The 24,972-nt window shown below is 43.9% G+C and overlaps 1 protein-coding gene across 18 annotated transcripts; it reads right to left on the reverse strand.

The window, feature by feature from the left end:
- Nucleotides 1-1,457: 1,457 nt before the first annotated feature.
- Nucleotides 1,458-24,192, reverse strand: bod1l1 (biorientation of chromosomes in cell division 1-like 1). 18 transcript variants are annotated; one of them, XM_052512931.1, is made up of 29 exons: nt 23,630-24,192; nt 23,205-23,329; nt 22,130-22,320; nt 21,409-21,912; nt 21,111-21,260; nt 20,782-20,945; nt 20,553-20,649; nt 20,271-20,397; nt 20,120-20,183; nt 18,169-19,978; nt 17,979-18,064; nt 17,773-17,872; nt 17,495-17,572; nt 15,934-15,980; nt 15,159-15,231; nt 14,971-15,029; nt 14,788-14,863; nt 14,567-14,631; nt 10,018-10,107; nt 9,838-9,910; nt 9,534-9,604; nt 8,183-8,324; nt 7,920-7,963; nt 7,094-7,277; nt 6,914-6,978; nt 6,686-6,773; nt 6,303-6,435; nt 2,829-2,891; nt 1,458-2,577 (listed from the first exon to the last, which is right to left on the reverse strand). In XM_052512931.1, exons 1-29 carry the CDS (start codon nt 23,744-23,746, stop codon nt 2,448-2,450), a joined length of 5,016 nt encoding a protein of 1,671 aa, XP_052368891.1. In that variant the 5' UTR covers nt 23,747-24,192; the 3' UTR covers nt 1,458-2,447. The 18 variants fall into 18 exon arrangements, with proteins under 18 accessions (XP_052368891.1, XP_052368890.1, XP_052368886.1 ...); XM_052512930.1 differs by having other exon boundaries at nt 7,094-7,298; XM_052512926.1 differs by having other exon boundaries at nt 7,094-7,319.
- Nucleotides 24,193-24,972: the final 780 nt, after the last annotated feature.

Here is a 24,972-nt window from a genome sequence, read left to right on the forward strand (position 1 = left end):
CCTGTTAACTTTTATGTCGTGTGAGCGGAGAGGCTGAATGGGAGGCCATTATATTCAGTGCCAGTCGCCTTGGCAAAATCCTAGTAGAGGAAAGACCACTCCCAATATTGAGGGGCTATGAGAGTGAGCCCCCTTATCCCAAACAGCCGAGCTAGGCAGTCTGGGAGGATCTCACCTCTGTTCAAATCTAACATGCCTTCTATTTCACTTGACAGCTAAGATGAAACCACATGCTTTCCATAGTGCTCTCCAGTATAAACCACATGGCTAACAAAGAGACTAACCTTGATGACACTCATATCAAGTCACAACATCTGGAGGATGCGATAAGGATAAGTGATATGGAGTGCGTGGACACATCCCTTAGTCGTGGTATATTGACCATATACCACAAACCAACAAAGTGCCTTATTGCTATTATAAACTGGTTACCAACGTAATTAGAACAGTGAGAAAGTAATTTTTGGTAATTTCCTATGTATACGGCCTGTTATCAGAACTTTCAACCAATCAGCATTCAGGGCTCAAATCACCCGGTTTATAATGTCTGTTGGATCAGACTGTACTGTACCAACCTAGCGGTCTCTACACAATTAGGTACAATAGTACCTAACACATAGAATTACATAAAGAACATAATTTAATATGATCTATGACCTTACATTATAGTCCCCATTGTCAGTCCTTTCAGACAGCCAGTCATTAGAAAACAAAAAAGGTACCTGGTTACGCCAATGGTATCGATCATTGCCAGGACCAGTGACTAAATGAAATTGGATCCAAAACGTTAAAAATAGGTGTTAAGATAATATTTAGGGACTGGATTCCTGTACCAGGAAATACCTGAGCAGAACTCCTTAAAGAATCGGATTAAGCATTCCGTAGGAACGGTCGGAAAACTCCATCCAGCGTCTTAAAAAACCTCCAGCATTTCATGGCCCTTATTGATGCCTTTGGAATTCATGGGCTCAGGTGTAGTCATTATTTAAATCCTTGTAATGTGTTAACGATTGTGGCATATTTCATTCTTAGCATGTTAGTTTATTCCCCATTTGTAACCAGGAATGTCCTCTCCCCTCAGCTGATTGGTTGACTTCAGCTATGTACACTTTACAGATAGCATATCCATTCACACAACACCTCCACTGAAAAATAACAGTTGAGACTTAACTGCACAGAAGTTAAAACATGTGTGATACACACAGTAGCACTACCTCACCTTAAAGGGGCAATCCGCAGTTGAAACAATAACAAAGCTTAACGTAGTTGTTTAACATGCAAAATGGATTAGACGGCACTTCATGAGTTTTACCAGATGTGGAAAATTTTACAATGGAGTTTAAATGTGTGAAACTATGATGAGTACTATAATTATGCATACGCAAAGTGTGAAGTGTAACACGCGTCATGGGTTTTGAATTAATTTCACATTTAATAATGTCCTGAAACATACCTTCCAGTATAATCAAAAACAAAATGTTCAGTCAATAAGTGAGGAAAGAGTCCCACACACACCACTTGTTCACCATTTGAAAGGGATTTAATCTCTTCCAATACTGACAACAGGGCATAAGCTCTGTGAGCACACATTACAAAAATAACCAAAAATAGAAATCACTTAATGGGGAAAGTAGTTAGGAGCACAGACAAATCTGTGTAGTAAAAAACTAAATAACAGAAGAAAAAAAACACAGGGAGAAGACAAACACCTCCTTTACATTCATAGAATGGATACTTCCATGTTCAAGTCCAGTAACAGGAAGAGGCTTCTGGGTACGGAAACAATGAGCAAAAACATAACACAAATTGTAAAAGTACTTGTGAGACTATACCCAGGTTAATAACTTCTATACAACTCTATATGAATGATATCGAAATGTATCTATAGGTCAAAGAAATATAAAACCCTTGAACGTGATGCAGGAACCAAAGGACATATTCCTGCACAACGGCAAATCCTCGGAGTGACCAACACACACACAATTCGATTTGTCAGTGACAAAGAATTTCCAGTGTTTTGTCCTAGGATTAAAGTCAATGAGGCTCTCCACATATGACCTTTGATTGGTCTCTAATGCTCCGTTTCATGAGATATTATTAGCTAACATCTTTAAATGACCAGTGCAATCTAAAACATATGGGTCTATGGTGAAGGGTCTATAATACTGTATAGAAATGGAAAGCACCATGAGCTAAATCCAGGTCAGGTGACTGTTTGGAGAACCACCACTGCTAGACCATACTGTCATGCCATCCCCAAATGTTCCTATCCAACACATCCACAGGCTTGAATAGAGGGGAGAAGTTCAGATCTGTTCAAATTAATACCGGTATGTATTATGTGAAGTGTTTCTAAAAACAAAGAAGAATTTCAAACTCAAAAAACTCATATGTCAACAGCGCTGTGAATATTCTAATACCTGGGCTTGGGGAAAGCAGGTATTTGTTCATCGCTTGGTCTTTTTGGAAGGGGGCTCCTCAGATTTTTGTCCACCTCTGGTGCGCACTGTTGGGGGGCTGGCTTCACGTTTACGCCCCCCTGCCTTAGCTGACGCCGAGGCCTGTCCTCTCATCCCACTGAAGGGTAATAACAGGTAAGCAAGAGTATGCAGCAACATATATAATGCCCTATTGACAATATATTAGAGGGTCATGTCAAGACAATTATAAAAAGAGGTCCCTTATAAAAACGAGTTTGCTAGATACTATATAGCATTTCAGAAAATAATCATAACGTTTATACAAATAAACAAGGATTCACACAGTACCAAGAGATGAGCACATCCTGTCACACACACAGACGCAAGCATACACACACATCAACCTACCGTGTGTTTGCTGGGTTCTCCTCTTCACCTCGAGCTCGGGTGGAAGGTTTCCTTGGTTTGTTCCTGGAGAAAATACAAATGGAAAGCAACTTGAGAGAACTGCCTTCCAGACACCCAAACAAGATATTGTTGGACAGACTTTGTTCCCTTCTCCCTTATAATTAATTATGAATGTTTCAGAATTATCTGAAGATGGTTAAGGGCAATGTTACACTAGTTGCCGTTTTCTGAAAATGATACACTCCCACTGTTGTCAATACTGTTTGCCACATATCGTGTATGAAAGGCATTATGTACAATTTAAGTCAGAAGTTTACATACTTAGGTTGGCGTCATTAAAACTAATTTTTCAACCACTCCACAAATTTCTTGTTAAACTATAGTTTAGGCAAGTCGGTTAGGACATTACTTTGTGCATGACACAAGGAACTTTTCCAACAATTGTTTACAGACAATTTTTATTTCACGGTATCACAATTCCAGTGGGTCAGAAGTTTACATACACTCAGTTGACTGTGCCTTTAAACAGCTTGGAAAATTCCAGAAAATGATAGCATGGCTTTAGAAGCTTCTGAAAGGCTAATTGACATCATTTGAGTCAATTGGAAGTGTACCTGTGGATGTATTTCAAGGCCTACCTTGAAACTCAGTGCCTCTTTGCTTGACATCATGGGAAAATCAAAAGAAATTAGCCAAGAAATCAGCACCCAATATTTTTTTAGACCGCCACAAGTCTGGATTATCCTTGGGAGCAATTTCCAAATGCCTGAAGGTACCACATTCATCTGTACAAACAATAGTACGCAAGTATAAAAACCACGGGACCACGCAGCCGGCATACCGCTCAGGAAGGAGTCACGTTCTGTCTCCTACATAAGAACGTACTTTGGTGCGAAAAGTGCAAATCAATCCCAGAACAGCAAAGGACCTTGTGAAGATGCTGGAGGAAACAGGTACAAAAGTATCTATATCCACAGTAAAACGAGTCCTATATCTACATAATATGAAAGGCCGCTCAGCAAGGAAGAAGCCACTGCTCCAAAATCGCCTTAAAGACAGACTACGGGTTGCAACTGTACATGGGGACAAAGATCATACTTTTTGGAGAAATGTCTTCTGGTCTGATGAAACAAAAAAATAACTGTGTGGCCATAATGACCATCGTTATGTTTGGAGGAAAAAGGGGGAGGCTTGCAAGCCAAAGAACACCATCCCAACCGTGAAGCACGGGGGTGGCAGCATCATGTTGTGGGGGTGCTTTGCTGCAGGAGAAACTGGTGCACTTCACAAAATAGATGGCATCCTGAGGAAAGAAAATTATGTGGATATATTGAAGCAACATCTCAAGACATCAGTCAGGAAGTTAAAGCTTGGTCGCAAATGGGTCTTCCAAATGGACAATGACCACAAGCATACTTCCAAAGTTGTGGGAAAATGCCTTAAGGACATCAAAGTCAAGGTATTGGAGTGGCCATCAGAAAGCCCTGACCTCAATCATATAAAAACATTTGTGGGCAGAACTGAAAAAGTGTGTGTGAGCAAGGACACCTACAAACCTGACTCAGTTACACCAGCTCTGTCAGGAGGAATGGGCCAAAATTCACCCAACTTACTATGGGAAGCTTGCAGAAGGCTACCCGAAACATTTGACCCAAGTTAAACAATTTAAAGGCAATGCTACCAAATACTAATTGATGGTATGTAAACTTCTGACCCACTTGGAATGTAATGAAAGAAATAAAAGCTGAAATAAATCACTCTCTACTATTATTCTGACATTTCACATTCTTGAAATAAAAGTGGTGATTTAATTTTATTAGGATTTTTACTAGGATTAAACATCAGGAAATGTGAAAAACTGAGTTTAAATGCATTTGGCTAAGGTGCATGCAAACTTCCGACTTCAACTGCAGCTCAATGACTATTTACTTTGAGATAAAAAAGAAGCAGAAAACAAAGCAGTAATTCTACACATGCATTGTTTGCTGTTTGGGGTTTTAGGCTGGGTTTCTGTGTAGCACTTTGTGACATCAGCTGATGTAAAACGGGCTTTACAAATAAATGTGATTGAAAATTTGACTGATTTTGACATGACATTTAAAACATGCTAACTGGGGGACATTGACTTCCTTGTTGTGGAAAAATACTAAAAGACGCTAATATGGAGTGGTTGGTGGCAGTATTTAGTTTAACAAAACCCAAGTGTGGATTGCAGTCTCTCCTTGTCCATAGACCACTTTCAAGGTAAGGAAACGAATACATACATTTGTCATTTTTCTGAACTATCCCTTTAAGTCAGCCATGTTCTAGAATCTACACAACATGGAGAAAACTGCTCATCGATCATCTAATTCTAAAATCATGGGCTTTGATATGGAATTGCCCCCGTTAGCTGTTTTGCTATAACAGCCTCCCTACTAGATGTTGGAACATTGCTGCAGGGACATGCTTCCATTCAGCCACAAGAGCATTAATGAGGTCGGTCACTGATGTTGGGCGATTAGGTCTGGCTCCCAGTCGACATTCCAATTCATCCCAAAGGTGTTCGATGGGGTTGAGGTCAGGGCTCTGTGTAAGCCAGTCAAGTTCTTCTACACCGATCGACAAACAATTTCTGTATGGACCTCACTTTGTGCACATGGGCATTGTCATGCTGAAACAGGAAAGGGCCTTTCCCAAACTGTTGCCACAAAGTTGGAAGCACAGAATCATCTAGAATGTCATTGTATGCTGTAGCATCGAGATATCCCTTCACTGGAATTAAGTGGCCTCGCCCAAACCATGAAAAACAGCCCCAGACTATTATTATTCCTCCACTGCTAAACCCAGATTTGTCCGTAGGACTGTCAGATGGTGAAGTGTAGTTCATCACTCCAGAGAACGTGTTTCCACTACTCCAGAATCTAATGGCGTCGAGCTTTACACCACTCCAGCCGACGCTTGGCATTGCGCATGGTGATCTTAGGCTTGTGTGCAGCTGCTCGGCCGTGGAAACCCATTTCATGAATCTCCAGACGAACAATTCTTGTGCTGACGTTGCTTCCCAAAGGCAGTTTGGAACTCGGTAGTGAATGTTGCAACCGAGGACAAACTATTTTAACGAGCTTCAGCACTCAGTGCTCCCGTTCTGTGAGCTTGTGTGGCCTACCACTTCGTGGCTGAGCCGTTGTTGCTCCTAGATGTTTCTACTTCACAATAACAGCACTTACAGTTGACCGGGGCAGCTCTAGCTGGGCAGAAATTTGACGCACTGACTTGTAGGAAAGGTGGCATCCTATAATGATGCCACACTGAAAGTCACTGAGCTCTTCAGTAAGGCCATTCTACTGCCAATGGTTGTCTATGGAGATTGCATGGCTGTGTGCTCGATTTTATGCACCTGTCAGCAATGGGTGTGGCTGAAATAGCTGAATCCACTAATTTTGGCCATGTAGTGTATATCACGCACTGCATGTCATGTGACACATCGTTTACCTCTCAGCTTCAAGGCGAACAGCAGCTCGAGTCGCAGTTCTGGATTTGGGCGTCTCTTCCTCCTCTTCATCCTCTTTTTGTTCGCTCTCTTTCTTGTCTAGCTTTTTGTCGGTCTTCTCAGACACGGTATTTTCTGTTTACAATGAAAAAGTGTGCATGGTCACACAGTAGTCAAAAGCATGGTGGTGTTAATAGATGCAACAATGTCTCAACCCCTCTCATTTCTCACCCAGTTTAACCTGCTCCTATGGGAGTAAACTGTAATGAATACATACATGTATGAGATCAGAGTTCTCCAACAGCCATCGATAAATGTTTTGCCAAGTTACAAAATTTCCATGGAAATCATATCCTCCTAACTACCTAGACCCCCTGAGCCATACCCGGTTCCTCTGACGTCAATGTTGCTCCCTTCGAGGGCCTTCCCCTACGAGCAGGTTTCTTCTGAGGCGTGTCTTTGTCCTCCTCACCCTGGTAGAGTCCCATGGGGGAGGGAGGAATCCATTCAAACACCATTTTGGTTGGTTTGAGACTGATCAAAACCATTCAAAGATAGAATAATAATAATATACATTTTCTAAAATCAGCTTGACTGTATGTTCTCTACGTACCTCATCTGTTTTGTTATCACTGGAACCCTCTTCTGTCCCCTTCTCCGGGTCGTCAGACTGGCTCACTGAAAAAGAAAGGGAGGGACAGAACAAGTTTTTGTTTTTATGACATGGAATGGGTTAATCGAGTGTCATTTGGACCACAGTGTGCGGAAGTAAAAGTATTGCATCTATTCTCACCGCTATCCTCTCCATGGGGTTTCTCCTCTTGTTCCTTCAGGTGACTTTCCTGCATCCCCTCCACCTCAGGCTGGGTCCCCTCCACCTCAGGCTGGGTCCCCTCCACCTCAGGCTGGGTCCCCTCCACCTCAGGCTGGGTCCCCTCCACCTCAGGCTGGGTCCCCTCCTCCTCAGGCTGGGTCCCCTCCTCCTCAGGCTGGGTCCCCTCCTCCTCAGGCTGGGTCCCCTCCTCCTCAGGCTGGGTCCCCTCCTCCTCAGGCTGGGTCCCCTCCTCCTCAGGCTGGGTCCCCTCCTCCTCAGGCTGGGTCCCCTCCTCCTCAGGCTGGGTCCCCTCCTCCTCAGGCTGGGTCCCCTCCTCCTCAGGCTGGGTCCCCTCCTCCTCAGGCTGGGTCCCCTCCTCCTCAGGCTGGGTCCCCTCCTCCTCAGGCTGGGTCCCCTCCTCCTCAGGCTGGGTCCCCTCCTCCTCAGGCTGGGTCCCCTCCTCCTCAGGCTGGGTCCCCTCCTCCTCAGGCTGGGTCCCCTTCAACAGAATCAAAGCTCACTTTATAACACACACCTCTCTGTCAATGGAAGGACTAATTGCTACGGTTCCATTTTATCTCAGGGGCCTTCCTCGAACCAGCTCCTCGGCATTCATAGATCTAAAATGGACTGGATAAGTGTAAGCAATAAGGTGATGGCTGCACCTAGCCCTATAATTTCCCATATAACTCATGTATCCAGTCCTTTCAGATCTATGAAGTCTGCAGGAGTAGAGACTGGGGGTCAAAGAGGAACCAGGCATGGCTCAGTAAACCTTGTGGTCAGAGAAGTGAAAAGGACACACCTCCCCAGATTCCTCAGACCTCTTCCTCTTCACTGCAGGTTTGCCTAAGAGAAAGAGACTTTTACTGTAACAAATGCCAGACCAAGCTTTCCTGAGTTCTGTATTAACTCCCTTCCATGCACTTAGAAAGTGCATCGACAATGATAGTTTTCATAGTTGTTGACAATCACTTTTAATACCCAATCATGCATTATGAAAGTATTTGGATCTTGAAGTAAGATTATATTGTGGATTGAAATAAAAGTTTTAAAAAATAAACTCACGAGTATCAGTGGGCTCCTTGGAATGAGAGCTTTCTGCATCTTCATTTGTCTTTTGCTTGGAGATTGGAGGTTTAGCTGGTCTTCCCTGTCTACTGCCTCTCTTCTCCTCCTCCTCCTCATCTTTTTGAAGAGGGGGATGAATCTGATACAACAACAAAACAGAGAGCCCTGACCTGAAATACTGAGTCAATCAGCTGTTAACAAGTGATCTGTGTGGCCATGTAAATAGTTGATGTTGGCCTGCTCCCCTCATGTTTTATCACCGCCCCCCTGCTGAATGAGACCGCCACCCCCCTGAATGGGACCACGGGCCCCCTGCGGAATGGGGAACCACCGCCCCCGTGCTGAATGAGACCACTGCCCCCCAGCTGAATGAGACCGCCGCCCCCTGCGGAATGGGGAACCGCCGCCCCAGTGCTGAATGAGACCGCCGCCCCCGTGATGAGACCGCCGCCCCCGTGATGAATGAGACCGCCGCCCCCGTGATGAATGAGACCGCCGCCCCTGTGATGAATGAGACCGCCGCCCCTGTGATGAATGAGACCGCCGCCCCCAGCTGAATGAGACCGCCGCCCCCCAGCTGAATGAGACCGCCGCCCCCAGCTGAATGAGACCGCCGCCCCCCAGCTGAATGAGACCCCCCCGCTGAATGGGACCACCACACTGCTGAATGAGTCCCCCCGCTGAATGGGACCACCACACTGCTGAATGAGTCCCCCCCGCTGAATGGGACCACCACACTGCTGAATGAGTCCTCCCCGCTGAATGGGACCACCACACTGCTGAATGAGTCCCCCCCGCTGAATGGGACCACCACACTGCTGAATGAGACCCCCCGCTGAATGGGACCACCACACTGCTGAATGAGACACCCCCCGCTGAATGGGACCACCACACTGCTGAATGAGTCCCCCGCTGAATGGGACCACCACACTGCTGAATGAGTCCCCCCCGCTGAATGGGACCACCACACTGCTGAATGAGTCCCCCCCGCTGAATGGGACCACCACACTGCTGAATGAGTCCCCCCCGCTGAATGGGACCACCACACTGCTGAATGAGTCCCCCCGCTGAATGGGACCACCACACTGCTGAATGAGTCCCCCGCTGAATGGGACCACCACACTGCTGAATGAGTCCCCCCGCTGAATGGGACCACCACACTGCTGAATGAGTCCCCCGCTGAATGGGACCACCACACTGCTGAATGAGTCCCCCCCGCTGAATGGGACCACCACACTGCTGAATGAGTCCCCCCCGCTGAATGAGCCCGCCGCCCCCCAGCTGAATGAGTCCCCCCCGCTGAATGAATGAAGGTCTATGCCAAACTGATCATGTCGACTGAATTTACCTCCTGTTTCTCCTTTGGCTTTTCCGATGATGTCTCTCCTGTTTTCTCTTCCTCCTCTTTCTCCTGGTTTCCTGTGTAGGAAAGTACTATGTTTATTTTGTGTGAAATGTGTTGATAATGACAAAACATTTAATTGTTGAGGGGCACACAGGAAAAATATGATGAACTTGGCATGCATCTTAGCTATCACCCATCTCAATATCAGAAACGAGAGATTGAAAGTACTAAATAGGCCTAGCACAGAGTAGAGCTATGGAAGCATATAGCTCTTGAATTTCTAAAAGGCTGTGGTGGAACCTCTTACCTGTGGTGGAGTCTTTGGCCTGGGCACCTGACCGTCTGCCTCTGCGAGGCGGGGTCTCCTCCACTTTCTCAGGCTGTATAGAGAACATCTAACATGGTTACCTCAGACTCGACTCACATACCTCATCAACATACAATCCACACAGGCAGAAGGGGAGTGAGCAGTGAAGGATGATATAACCTCTTTAAGTTCCTCCTCATCCGCAAAGGTTTTAGACGAGCGTCCTCTGCGTGGCGTTCTGGAATCTGTGGCCTTATCACCCGCATTGTCCTACAATAGCAAACCATGTGAGCAAGAGTATAAGGGCAATATGACATTACATAATGCATGTACTTATCTGCCAAAATAAAATAATCCCAAATCAAATTGTATTTGTCACATGCGCCAAATACAACAGGAATTTGTAGACCTTACAGTGAAATGCTTACTTATAAGCCCTTAACACTTGTTTTTCTTAAAACTGCATTATTGGTTAAGTATAAAATAGATCAGTAAAAAATATACAAGGGCACAGGCCTTGTAATATGTACATGTAGGTAGAGTTAAAGTGGCTATGCATAGATAATAAACAGTAGCAGCAGCGTAAGGGGGGGGGGGTAATGCATATAGTCTGGGTAGCCATTTGATAAGCTGTTCAGGAGTCTTATGGCTTGAGGGAATAAGCTGTCAAGAAGGCTTTTGGACCTAGACTTGCCATGCGGTAGCAGAGAGAACAGTCTATGACTAGGGTGGCTAGAGTCTGAACATTTTTAGGGCCTTCCTCTGACACAACCTGGTAGAGGTCCTGGATGGCAGGAAGCTTGGCCCCAGTCATGTACCCTCTGCAGTGCGTTCGGAGGCCGAGCAGTTGCCATACCAGGCAGTGATGCAACCAGTTAAGATGCTCTCGATGGTGCAGCTATATACCTTTTTGAGGATCTGAGGACCCATGCCAAATCTTTTCAGTTTCCTGCAGGGGAGTAGGCTTTGTCGTGCCCTCTTCATGACTGTCTTGGTGTGTTTAGACCATGAAAGCTTGTTGTTGGTGATGTGGCTCTCAACCTGCTCCACTGCAGCCCCGTCGATGAGAATGGGGGCGTGCTCGGTCCTCCTTTTCCTGTAGTCCACAATTATCTCCTTTGTCTTGATTATGTTGAGGGAGAGGTTGTTATCCTGGCACCACACGGCAAGGTCTCTGACCTCCTTCCCATAGGCTGTCTCGTCATTGTCGGTGATCAGGCCTACCACTGTTGTGTCGTCGGCAAACTTAATGATGGTGTTGAAGTTGTACCTGGCCATGGAGCCATGGGTAAAACTGGAGGGGACTGAGCACGCACTCCTGAGGGGCCCCCATGTTTAGGATGAGCGTGGCAGATGTGTTGTTACCTACCCTTACCACCTGGGGGAGGCCCATCAGGAAGTCCAGGATCCAGTTGCAGAGGGAGGTGTTTAGTCCCAGGATCCTTAGCTTAGTGATGAGCATTGAGGGCACTATGGTGTTGAACGCTGAGCTGTAGTCAGTGAATAGCATTCTCACGTAGATGTTTCAGTCCAGGTGGGAAAGGGCAGTGTAGAGTGCAATAGCGAGTGCATCATCTGTGGATCTGTTGGGGCGGTATGCAAATTGGAGTGGGTCTAGGGGTTCTGGGATGATTGTGTTGATGTGAGCCATGACCAGCCTTTCAAAGAACTTCATGGCCACAGACGTGAGTGCTACGGGTCAGTAGTCATCACTCGCTAGAAGCATGTGTTTCAGACATAAGGAAGTGGATGGCTGCAAACTTTCTACGTTTAAACTCTGACAAAACAGAGATGCTTGTTCTAGGTCCCAAGAAACAAAGAGATCTTCTGTCGAATCTGACAATTAATCTTAATGGTTGTACAGTCGTCTCAAATAAAACTGAAGGACCTCGGCTTTACTCTGGACCCTGATCTCTCTTTTGACGAACATATCAAGACTGTTTCAAGGACAGCTTTTTCCATCTACGTAACATTATAAAAATTTTAAAAATCTGAAATTTTCTGTCCAAAAATGATGCAGAAAAATGAATCCATGCTTGTGTCACTTCTAGGTTAGACTACAACAATGCTCTTCTTTCCGGCTACCCGGATAAAGCACTAAATAAACTTCAGTTAGTGCTAAATACGTCTGCTAGAATCCTGACTAGAACCAAAAAATGTGATTATATTACTCCAGTGCTAGCCTCCCTACACTGGCTTCCTGTCAAGGCAAGGGCTGATTTCAAGGTATTACTGCTAACACACAAAGCATTACATGGGCTTGCTCCTACCCATCTCTCTGATTTGGTCCTGCCGTACATACAGTGCCATGCGAAAGTATTCGGCCCCCTTGAACTTTGCGACCTTTTGCCACATTTCAGGCTTCAAACATAAAGATATAAAACTGTATTTTTTTTGTGAAGAATCAACAACAAGTGGGACACAATCATGAAGTGGAACGACATTTATTGGATATTTCAAACTTTTTTAACAAATCAAAAACTGAAAAATTGGGCATGCAAAATTATTCAGCCCCTTTACTTTCAGTGCAGCAAACTCTCTCCAGAAGTTCAGTAAGGATCTCTGAATTATCCAATGTTGATAATGATGATAAATACAATCCACCTGTGCGCATGACAATGATCCCAAACACACTGCCCGGGCAACGAAAGAGTGGCTTTGTAAGAAGCATTTCAAGGTCCTGGAGTGGCCTAGCCAGTCTCCAGATCTCAACCCCATATAATTTTTTGGGAGGGAGTTGAAAGTCCGTGTTGCCCAGCAACAGCCCCAAAACATCACTGCTCTAGAGGAGATCTGCATGGAGGAATGGGCCAAAATACCAGCAACAGTGTGTGAAAACCTTGGGAAGACTTACAGAAAATGTTTGACCTCTGTCATTGCCAACAAAGGGTATATAACAAAGTATTGAGAAATTTTTGTTATTGACCAAATACTTATTTTCCACCATAATTTGCAAATAAATTCATAAAAAAATCCTACAATGTGATTTTCTGGATTTTTTTTCTAATTTTGTCTGTCGTAGTTGAAGTGCACCGGAGATGAAAATTACAGGCCTCTCATCTTTTTAAGTGGGAGAACTTGCACAATTGGTGGCTGACTAAATACTTTTTTGCCACACTGTACGTTACGCTCACTGTGGGGACGACGTCGTCAATGCACTTATTGATGAAGCCAGTGACCGATGTGGTGTACTCCTCAATGCCATCGGAAGAATCCCGGAACATATTCCAGTCTGTGCTAGCAAAACAATCCTGTAGCTTAGCATCAGCATCATCTGACCACTTCTTTATTGACTGAGTCACTGGTGCTTCCTGCTTTCGTTTTAACATGTAAGCAGGAATCGGGAGGATAGAATCATGGTCTGTTTGCACATTTAATGTTGGTAGATATTAGGTCAAATGGATTTAAGTTTCCCTGCATTAAAGTCCACGGCCACTAGGAGTGCTGCCTCTGGATGAGCATTTTCCTGTTTGCTTATTGCCTTATACAGCTCATTGAGTGCGGTCTTAGTGTCAGCATCGGTTTGCGGTGGTAAATAGACAGCTCCGAAAAATATAGATAAAATCTCTTGGTAGATAGAGTATCTCATGATAAGCTGCAGACCACACTATCTCAGGCGGGCAATACATTGAGACTTCCTTATATTAGATTTTGTGCACCAGCTGTTCACAAATATACACAGGCCTCCACCCCGTCTTGCCGATGCAGCGTAATCCCCTCCAGTTGTATGTTATCCATGTCATCATTCAGCCACGACTTGGTGAAACATAAGATATTAAAGATTTTAATGTGATTGTAGCTCATCTATTTTGTTATCCAATGATTGTACGTTGGCTAATAGGACTGATGTTAGATGCAGATTACCCACTCGCCATCGCATCCTTATAAGGCATCCTGACATCTCTGTCTCTTTCTCATGCGAATGACGGGGATTTGGGACTTGTCGGGTGTCTGAAGTAAATCCTTTGCATCTGACTTGTTAAAGAAAAAAATCTTTGTCCAGTATGAGGCGAGTAATCGTTGTCCTGATATCCAGCAGCTCTTCAGTCATAAGAGACGTGGCAGAAACATTACATACAAAAAAAGTTACAAATAACGCAAAAAAACACACACAATAGCACAATTGGTTAGGAGCCCGTAAAACAGCAGCCATCTTCTACGGCGCCATTCTTCAATTAACACCAACATAAAGTGTCTTAATAGGACGTTGGGCACCACGAGCCAGAACAGCTTCAATGCACCATGGCATAGATTCAACAAGTGGCTGGAACTCTATTGGAGGGATGCGACACCATTCTTCCACGATAAATTCCATCATTTGGTGTTTTGTTAATGGTGAGGGTAAACGCCGTCTCAGGCTCCGCTCCAGGATCTCCAATAAGTGTTCAATTGGGTTGAGATCTGGTGACTGAGACAGCCATGGCATATGGTTTACATTGTTTTCATGCTCATCAAACCATTCAGTGACCACTAGTGTCATCCTACGGTGGCATAGCCATGGTAGTCAAAATAATGGTCTGCCCAGCATTTTTTTTTATACATGACCCTAAGCATGATGCAGTGTTAATTGCTTAATTAACTCAGGAACCACACCTGTGTGGAAGCACCTGCATCAATACACTTTATATCCCTAATTTACTCAAGTGTTTCCATTGTTTTGGCCGTTACCCATAGGTAGTGACATTTTTACTACCTAATGCAAGTACTGATAGGTAGGGACTATACTTACTTTACTCACTTCCACAGCCAGCTTGGACTGCTGCTCTCGACTGTCCTTCTCATTTTTCTCCATACCTGATGAATTGCAGAAAGGGCACAAGATTTACAAACTCAGATGGTCTTCCCAATTTGAGATGTGAAGCTGGCCAAATGTCACGTGAACGTGTAATAAAAGAATACCAAAACATTCAGTTTTTACTCATTAACACAGATTTGTCTAAATGAATGTACCGGAGTCTTTGGCCGTGGTAGCTTTCTGACCGGATAGCCTTCCTTTGCGGGTTACTCTTCCCTCCATTTTGTCCTCCTGAACAAGGAACCAAACAAATTTAGTGCATGTATTTTTCTGAAACAAAGATTGCGTGCTTCAATAAGATTAAATGTTACACGCAGTCATAGAGGACAGATAACTACCATTTCAGACAGGTCAGACCCTTTCTCGTCCTCTTGTCCGTCTGACTTGGATGAATTGCCTGCAACAAAATAATCAAAATCGTTCCTCAGACACATAACAGAAAGAGAAACAACACAACAAGTAAGACCAAAGAAGAACAGCGTGACACAAACACCTGTGGATTGCATAAAGCTCATCAGAGACTCACTGGCTTGTTTGACCAGCTTTGATGGCCGACCACGTCGAGTCTCCCTTGGTTTTTCAGGTGTGTCACACTTCCCCTGAAATACACATATAAAGGTTAACTTCTTATGGCTGCAGGGGCAGTATTGAGTAGCTTGGATGAAAGGTGCCCAGAGGTACCCAGAGTAAACGGCCTGCTCCTCAGTCCCAGTAGCTAATATATGCATATTATTATTAGTATTGGATAGAAAACACTTAAGTTTCCAAAACTGTTTGAATGATGTCTGAGTATAACAGAACTCATATGGCAGGCAAAAACCTGAGAAGAAATCCAAACAGGAAGTGGGAAATCTGGGGTTGGTCAATATTCAACCCAGCCCCTATTGAATACACAGTGGGATATTTGTGCTTTTTGTGACTCCTCTCTTTGGCTGGAAAAATGGCTGTATTTTTCTGTGAGTTGGTGGTGACCTATCACAATCGTTTGTGGTGCTTTCGCTGTAAAGCCTATTTGAAAATCGGACACTGGTGGGATTAACAACAAGATTACCTTTAAAATGGTATAAGATACATGTATGTTTGAGGAATTTTAATTATGTGATTTCTATTGTTTTGAATTTGGCACTCTGCACTTTCACTGGCTGTTGTCATATCAATCCCGTTAACGGGATTGCAGCCCTAAGAAGGTTTATCAGAGGAAAGCAGTAACAGTCACTTTAGCCATCAAAAAAATGTAACCAGAAAAGACTGTGGTGCTCTTGTAAAACATGAGTGCTAAACTGCCAAGAATGAGTACTTACAGACTCAGTGACTCCATTTTCCTCTTGTGCTTCAGTCTGGTCTTTATCTGAGATGGTGGAAGGAGGAGAGATCACCTTTTAAAACTCCAGTCTTTTGAGGACTGGAGTTACACAAAGTCAAAACTACATGCAACATGCATTGGCATTCAGGTCTAAAGTCTATACATAAGCTTGGATATTAACAGCATTTCAAAACGCTTTTAAATGTATTATTTTTTACAGTTGGTTTGGTTGTGGGGGTTGGAACTTTTAGCAAAATACAGTCAGTCCCCCTTCAGTTCTAGGGGTGGCAGGGAGCCTAGTGGTTGGGCCAGTAACCGAAAGGTTGCTAGATCGATTCCCCAAGCTGACAAGGTAAAAAAAACTAATTCTGCCCCTGAACAAGGCAGTTAACCCACTGTTCCCCAGTAGGCAGTCATTGTAAATAAGCATTTGTTCATAACTGACTTGCCTGGTTAAATAAATATATACCAAATGACGCTAAACCCTGTATCCCACCCCTGGCTTGCTTCTGAAGCTAAGCAGGGTCAGTCCTGGTCGGTCCCTGGAAGGGAGACCAGCTGCTGCTGGAAGTAGTGTTGGAGGGCCAGTAGGGGGCACGCTTACCTCTAGTCTAAGGACATCTCAATGGAACATTTCCCTGCATAGGGGGATGTTAAACAGGTGTCCTGACTCTGTGTGGTCATTTAAAATCCAATGGCACTTATTGTAAGACCCCAATGTCAAATTCCCAACCTGGTCCCATTCTATCAGCGCCCTCACTGGCATATATCACTCTCAACCTGATAGCTGATGTATGTTGAGCGTTCTGACACAAAAATGGTCACTGTGGGTGCTACACATTGGTGGTCGATGAGGCGAGTTTCCCCCTACTATGTAAAGCGCTTTGAGCATCTCAGTTGATAGAAAGGCGCCATATAAATCCAATCAGTTATTTTTTATAATCGTATTTCTATCAGAACACTGAGCATACAAAACATTATGAACACCTTCCTAATATTGTGTTGCACCCCCTTTTGCCCTCGGAACAGCCTCAATTCATCAGGGCATGGACTCTACAAGGTGTTACAAGTGTTTCATCCTGGATGCTGGCCCATGTTGACTCCAATGCTTCCCACAGTTGTGTCAAGTTGACTGGATGTCCTTTGGGTGGTGGACCATTCTTGAAATACACAGGAAACTGTTGAGCATGAAAACCCCAGCAACGTTGCGGTTCTTGACACACTCAAACCGGTGCACCTGGCACCTACTACCATACCCTGTTCAAAGGCACTTAAATATTTTGTCTTGCCCATTCACCCTCTGAATGGCACACATACACAATCCATGTCTCAATTGTCTCAAGCCTTAAAAATCCTTCTTTAACCGGTCTCCTCCCTTCATCTACACTGATTAAAGTGGATGTAACAAGTGACAATAAGGGATCATAGCTTACATCTGGATTCACCTGGTCAGTCTGTCATGGAAAGCGCAGGTGTTCCTAATGTTTTGTACACTCAGTGTATGTCAAATAATATTAAGGATTGGTATTTGAATATTATTGCGGTTGTGTATGACTTACTAATGTTATCAATGTCCATCTTAACCGGACACTCATGTTCCATGGCCAGCAGTTTTGTCTTCTCAGTCTGAGTCTCATCTAAGCAAAAACAAAGATCAGCAAATTTACACTCAAAAAAACTAACAGAGAGCACACAAACTTTATTTGGGGGAGAACTGAAAAAACCCCACAAAAGAATGGAGGAATGCAGGAAAATCTGGAAACTAGGGAGTTTGTGTAAAACCCGTTGGTGAGGAGTGTGAATGTACAAGGTTAAGATAAAGGTATGAATCTTGTACATTGTTTGTCGACTGATGGTCCCAATACGGGCTCTTGCTCAGGAACAACATCAGCATGGCCTGGTTTTTCCTCATCTCTGTCAACAGTAGATTTATTTTCCTTTGAAAGAGTTGGAACAAAGATGCTATCAAAGTCTGAGTAACATTTAACTGATATTTATATTATAGAACTAGAATGAAATAGAAACACCATAAGCCATTCTCACCTGAGACATCCCTTCAACTAATGTCCATGTTGACACCACCGTATCTTTCCCCCCTGTGTCGAGAATATCTGTGGCCAGAACATCGACTGTAATGTAACTAACAATAAGTCATCCAAATACTCTCCATTGCCTTGTGATACTTTAAGAAAAGAAGAACTGACCATATAACTGTTGTCACAAGACACATTACCTTGGCTCCTTGACTGTTCATCCATTTTCTCTGATGAGGCAGTAGCTGTTAGATCACTTTCGTCCATTTCCAGAACATGCTCAGACTCTTCCTGATCATTTGCAACAGGTTTAGTAGTTTCCTTCCGCTGCAGAGCAGGTATGGTTGCCTCTGTGACTTCCTGTGTAGCTGGAGTGACTAAGGTAGGAGATAGTATACTCTCAGGGTCCATGGAGAGCAGGGTCAGAGCTGCCTCTTTCATCTTTATGTCTGCTTCTTGGAAGGAGAGCTCTGGGCAGGCCTCTCGCTGCATGGCCCCTGTGATGTCACTTCCTTGGCCTAGTCTTGCATCTGCTGAGGTACAGATGTCCATCAAAGTCAGAAGAGCATCTGCCCCAGTTGTCAAAGGACGTGGTTCCACCTCACCGAGTGGCATTTCACTGTCATCCTCCTCCAGTTCAGGGGTGACGTCACTCAAAGCATCATAGGTAACAGAGGCAGAGGTGGTAATGGTGGCATCGGTGGGATCCCAGTCCGTGCTTGCGTCTTTGGATTGAGGGCCTTTCTTCAGAGGAGGTTCCGTAATAGCAGGTGAGGAGATTGAGGACTTATCCGACTTTTCATCTGCTTTACGTCCTTTTCTCTCATCCTGGGTCTCTTTCTTCTCTGGGTTTTGGGCCTTTTTATCAAGGATTTTCTTCCCACTCCTGCCTTCCATTTTCTCTGGTGGGTTTTCCTGAGTGTCTTTCCTTTGCTCCTTCATGCTTCCCTCTCTTTTTCTTTCCTTTGATGCGTCAGGTCTACTGCCTGATGTGCTACCTTTGTTTTTGACCTCCAAACATTGAGCTTTCTTATCCTCCCTTGACTTGGATCTGGACTTTTCCATGATCTTTACCTTCATTCCAGGCTCTGTCTCCCTGGACTTTCTGGAGTCTTTGTCAGTTTCAGAGCTGGACTTACTTGGTTTCTGGTTTTCCTGAGTAACATGTTCTGTTCTGAGTTTCTCCTTCTCAATGTCTGGCTTAGACTTGGGTTTTTCTACATATTTGTCCTCTGTGTGGCTCTTTGACCTCTTGAGGACTTCTTTAGGGTGTTTGTCCTTTTTCTTGATGCTTTCTGATCCAGGCTCCATATCAGACCTTTCCTCAGAAGAGCCGGTGGAATCCGGACGGAGTAACTGCCTAGGGTCAGTTTTTAATGGAATCTTCTCTGCTTTGGTTCTCTCCCTTTCCTTCTCATTTTCCCTGTTCTTTTCCTTCTCTCTGTCCTTCTCAACTTTGGCAGCTTCAACTGATGGAGCCTTCCCCTTCTTGGTTGTGGCTTCCTTGCTAGCCCCCTCATCAGAGACACCTCCTTCTGACACAGATGCCCTACCTTCCCTGGCATTCACTGACACTTTCTTGTCACCTTTCACCTTGGACTTTCTCTCCCCTTTGTCATCAGAGGATACTTCAATGTGGGCCCCTTCATTCTGCTCAGGTTCATCTGTGTGGGATTCACTTACTACTCTCTTCTCCAACTTTTGCTTAAGCTTGGAGCGCTCGTCCGACAGGCTACACTCTTTCTCCTTGCGCTCTTTAGGGTTTAACTCTTTGCGGGAAAGCCGGTCAAACTTTCCAGCAGCTCGCTGTTTGAGTGGTGACTCAGATCCCTGCTCCAAGTCCAGGATAAAGGAATGTGTACGGCTTTTGTCTGCCAGCTTTCTAGGTTCTCCAGATTCCTCAGAAGTGCTGACACTCTTCCTCCTGTGCCTCTCTTCTGATGCTGCAGACTCTGAGACTTTTCTGATTGACTTGTGCTGCAAGCTCTTTGAGGAAATACCCTTTGCTTCCTGTTTGTGAGGTAGCAAAGAAATACATCAGCACACAATTCTAAAATAAGTTATTTAACTCAATAAACAACATTTAATTCATTAAACCAATGGCCAAGGTGAGCATACAGTCACAAGTTAGGATATTCATTCAACACTTACTTCCTTTTTGTTGAACTCTCCTGCTGCATCTCCCTTTCTCTTGCCTGTAACATCTCCCTCTTTCCTGAAAAATGTAAATGACTTTAGCGACATGGCTATGTATCCAGTAACTCAAACATCCACAGGTCCAAACAATTACAAACACACACACCGTGAGTCCCATTTCCTCTTCCTACTGAGGGCCATCTTCTTCTCAAGAACCTTCTTTTCCTTGAGAGCCTCTTTGGCCCTGGGATCCTGAGCTTCCAGGCTGGGGGAAGAGGTCTGCTGCCTGCTCTCTGTACAGGGAGTTAACATCACAGTGAATGGACAATTTACCACACCCTCAGCTTTTACAAGAACAAAAGTCAAATGACTCAGGTATAAAAGATTGACACACTAATTAGTCTGCCAGGGAAAAGCACATTGTGGAATATATTGATTTTACAAGTACCCTGGTCTTCTAGTTGAGCTGACTTCTGTCTACGCTTCTCCTCCATGCGTTCCCTGTTCTGCTGTCTCTTTAAAAGCCTCTCTTCCTTGTCCTTGGCCTGAGAGAATAGAGGTAAGGAGATAGATAGAACAAGTTTGATTAAACCCAGCCACAAAAACGCTTTGCCCACAACTTTTGTATTTTCAGTTTGCAGGCATGTCTTTACCATAAATATCAGCCTGTCACTTACCGCTGACCGCCGACGCTGCTCCACAGTAACCTCATCGTCAGAGTCGCTATAGTAACGGGAATAGAGGAAGGGCTTGTGGACGTAGGCCTGTCGACGAGGCTTGCGCTCTGGGCTCTCCTCATTGTCTTCCTCTCTATTGGTCTTCTTTTTCTCAGACTTTTCATCTTGAGATCACACAGAATAAAAACCAATTACTTACAAGGAAATATTGGCTTCAATATTGCCCTCTAATAGCTTCTGTTTTCACTTAATATCTGAAACGGTCTCAGTTATTCGTATCTCTAAATAAATGCTTCTTACTGAGAAATAATACATGTACACAAACAGACCTTCAGATGAGACCTCGCCGTCCTCTGTAGAATCTGACAGTGGCTGCTCATCATCGCTGTCCTCCTCAAAGGACGACAGGTCGCTGGTGTGGACAGAGCTCACAGTGATGTCACTGAGGCCATCAAGGTCGGAGTCTTCCAGAGAATATTCTGATGAAGAATTACACACGAAACAAATGGTTAATGGTACCTGAAACTATGAGGTTTTCAAATCCTACTTAGTGATTCGACAATGTCATAGCGTAGTGATAATTTTCATCAAATTCATAAACCTAAACATTCAAGACTTAGATCTCACCTTCTTTTAACCTCTCTCTGGCCTTCTGATTGATATGGTGTTTCTCATTGGGGGACTGAAGTGGATCAACATCCTTGTTCAGTACCTCATCTTTTAGCTTTCCTATGGTCTTCCCCTCCTTTCTCTCTTCTGCCTCCTCTTGAGTCCCAACCTCTTCCCCCTCACCCTTCATCCCCTCTCTCTCACAGTCCACCTGCTCCTGTACGTCCTCTGTTTTGACCTCCATAGCCTGGGCCTCTGACACAAGCTTCGCTTCCTCTTCTTTCTCTGGTGTCTTCCTGTCCTGGTCCTCTTCTCCCTCCTCCACCAGACTCATGTCCTGCTCTCCTCCTTCAGACTCCTGCATCGACTCCTCTGGGTCTTGGTCCCTCTCAGAGCCCCCCTTCAGGCCCTTCTCTCCACTGGAGCTGGCCCGGGAGCTGGCCTCCTGGTTCAGAGTGGTGATGGTATCCAGGATGGACATGGCATCTCTGGCCATTGAAGTAGTAGGGGCAGATGAAGGAGCTGGGAATCCAACATTATCATTGAGTCATACAGACAAATGTTAAGTCAGACAATAATCCAAAATCACACCATTTTCAGACACAATCGCATCTACATTTACGAACAAAAACACATAAATTGTTGTGCTCTGCAAATATGAAAGATATTCTTCCTGGAATTAGACAAGACGATAATAGACAGATTAAAGACCTCCTAGAAGCATTCAACTGTATTTCACCTTGCACTGGCAGGTCAAAGTCTTGTTTCTCCTCTACAGGAGCAGGCGGGACTGGGGGTTCATCAACATAGCTGCCAGGGGACATGAATTCACGGACCACCCTCTCCACCTGGGGCCTGAAGGTGTGATGAATTTTGGGATCCACCACCTGAGCAACTATCCTGTCAACTCCCTGCTCCAGCATCCCAGACCTGCCACGAGATCAGAAGAGGATTCAGTTCATATACACAAAAGCGGATGCACTGTCTCTTGATGTTCTAACATGACATATGATTTAAAAAGATATAGTAAGTGACTGAATAGAGAGATACAGGGTTGCACATTCACAGCCCCTGTGGAAATAAGCAACCTGGTCACAGACCGTTTCGTACAATTCTGTATGTAAATCTGAGACACTACATTTAGTATGGTATGTATTAATTTGTGGCTGTTCATCAACCATTTCGTATGAAATGCTATGAATTACAATTAAGATTATAGTTTTTTTTAAAGGAAAACGTACACTGTTACGTATTTGCAAAACATACAATGTGTTACGAATTTGCTAAATATATGATATGTTACGAATTCTAACTAGGCGCCTAACGTTAGCTAGCTCGCTAACATTAGCTAGCTCGCTAACATTAGTTGGGTTAAGGTTAGAGTTAAGTTTAGGAGTTAGCTAAAAGGGTTATTCTGGTAAGGGTTAGGTGAAGGGTTTAGGTTAGGGGAAGTGTTAGCGAACATGCTAAGTAGTTTAAAAAATAGTTTTAAAGTTTCTAATTAGCTCAAATTCGAAAGTTCGAACTTGCAATGAGATTCGAACTTGGAATCTTTGGGTTACTAGAAGTTTGCTAGATGTTATAAGCTCATCAATCCACCCTACTTTCGATTTTACCTTAAGTAACCATATGTCTTATGTAACCATACCAAAAGTAACTTATTATACTAAATTGGATTTCGTTCAGAATAATACGAAAAGCTCTGAGACCATATTGAAATAAGATGAAAATTTACATTTTTGCCAAGATCCACATGAATAACTAAAAATTGTGCTTTCTGAATAGGGCCATATGTGAACTCACGAATTACTTACTGCAACACCAACTGTCGGATGTTGTTTCTCAACTGATTCTTGTTCAGATGAGGACTCCATGTGTGGTTAGAGAGGTGATTGGACACAAAGTTGTCCACTCGTTGTCTTAAATTCAGGTATGCAGGCTAAAAATAGTGAATAACGTTAGCTAGTTTAACAACATTTTTATCACAGCCATGTTTGCAAATGTATTGGTTATGCGTGCACTAAATCCTGTCTGAAAAAAACAGATTGTGGTAGGTCTGATCCAGGGCAGCGTCTCGCGACCTGAAAAATAGGTACTATTGTAGCAACTAGCGAAGGCAACAGCTTTTGGACAAGATTGTTAATGCTTAGACTAATGCTTAGCTACTGTATAATGGCAAATTGTAGATTACTTGCTGGCTAGCTACCTGTTACTATTCACCATTCATAACTGTCGTTACCTTTGTATCCACGTCTGCCAAGCAGTCCCTTCTAAACTGATCGAAAAGACCTTGCGTTTTCAAATGATTGACGATCATAGAGACCAACTGCGGGTCTCCGGGGGGTAAACCTGCCATCTGTTACTATACGCTTCTGGATTTAAAATCCAAAATAATAAATGTCATTAAAACACCACAAAGTCGCTTGCTAACTCCTTAGATTCTCCGTATTTTGATTTAGAACTAACGCATTTGACTCGGAAGTTGAACGATATGCAATCGGAAGAAAAACAACTAAATTACTGTTGCCAATTATAATTGGCGCCCCCTGTCGGTTGCGGCTAGATATTGGATGTCAACCACCCTTAAACCTCATCGAAGAACAAGGTTGTGGTAATGTCATACCAGAGGAAGATGCGTAGCGAGATTTAACTCTATTGTCCTATTACCAGATTTGAATTGACGCAACTCTAACAAGATCCACAAGCTATGTGTTCCACCATCAGACGAAACTACACTTCTTCCCCAGTTATGCTTACATACAGGTGTTCAGGGCACGCTAGATAGCTAATTAGCACAGGTGGCTGCATATGTCTTCCATAAACAAGCGATGTAACATGGAGATATGGCCGTGTGGGAACACTAACCCTAGCCCTATAAAGGAGTTGTCATTTTTTTATTTTATTTTTTTATTATTATTTCTCACTGATATGACAGATGTCTTCCTTATGTATCCTAAACCGTACCGCAAGGGTTGCGTTTTAACAAAACTCCCCCGACCAGAAGATACTATCGTCAATAGGCGCTAAAGGTAGTTAGCATCTATGAATGGGTTAGTCCAAACCCCCACTGTGGCCAGAAACTCATTACAGCTGTCTGGAATTTAGTCTGTATTGATGACAGTTGTGTGGATTCATGGATGCCAATAGAAGCCAGGCTTCCCAAAATATTTGAGCAATAAATAAAATACAAATTCTTAAATAATTCCTCTTTCGTCTCTGGGTTTTCAAAATGTTCCGTGAATTCGCAAGTGGCTGAATTTCACCAGAGAAATCATCAGAGTGAGGGAAACAGCGCTCCTCTGTCTCAGTATGTGTAGCCCATGTATCTGATGCTGGTCTGGACAAAATAGTGTGATATGATACGGCTGTAGCATTTGATTGAGTGATGCCAGCAAGCATTTGTTGATACAACAAGTATAAAATAATTAGCCAATCTGTCACGTTCTGACCTTTATTTGCTTTGTTTTGTCTTTATTTAGTATGGTCAGGGCGTGAGTTGGGGTGGGCAGTCTATATGTGTTTTTCTATGTTGGGGTTTTGAGTTCAGCCAAGTATGGTTCTCAATCAGAGGCAGGTGTTGTT

The sequence above is a fragment of the Oncorhynchus keta genome, chromosome 4, assembly GCF_023373465.1.
Source record: "Oncorhynchus keta strain PuntledgeMale-10-30-2019 chromosome 4, Oket_V2, whole genome shotgun sequence".
Taxonomy (NCBI): domain Eukaryota; kingdom Metazoa; phylum Chordata; class Actinopteri; order Salmoniformes; family Salmonidae; genus Oncorhynchus; species Oncorhynchus keta.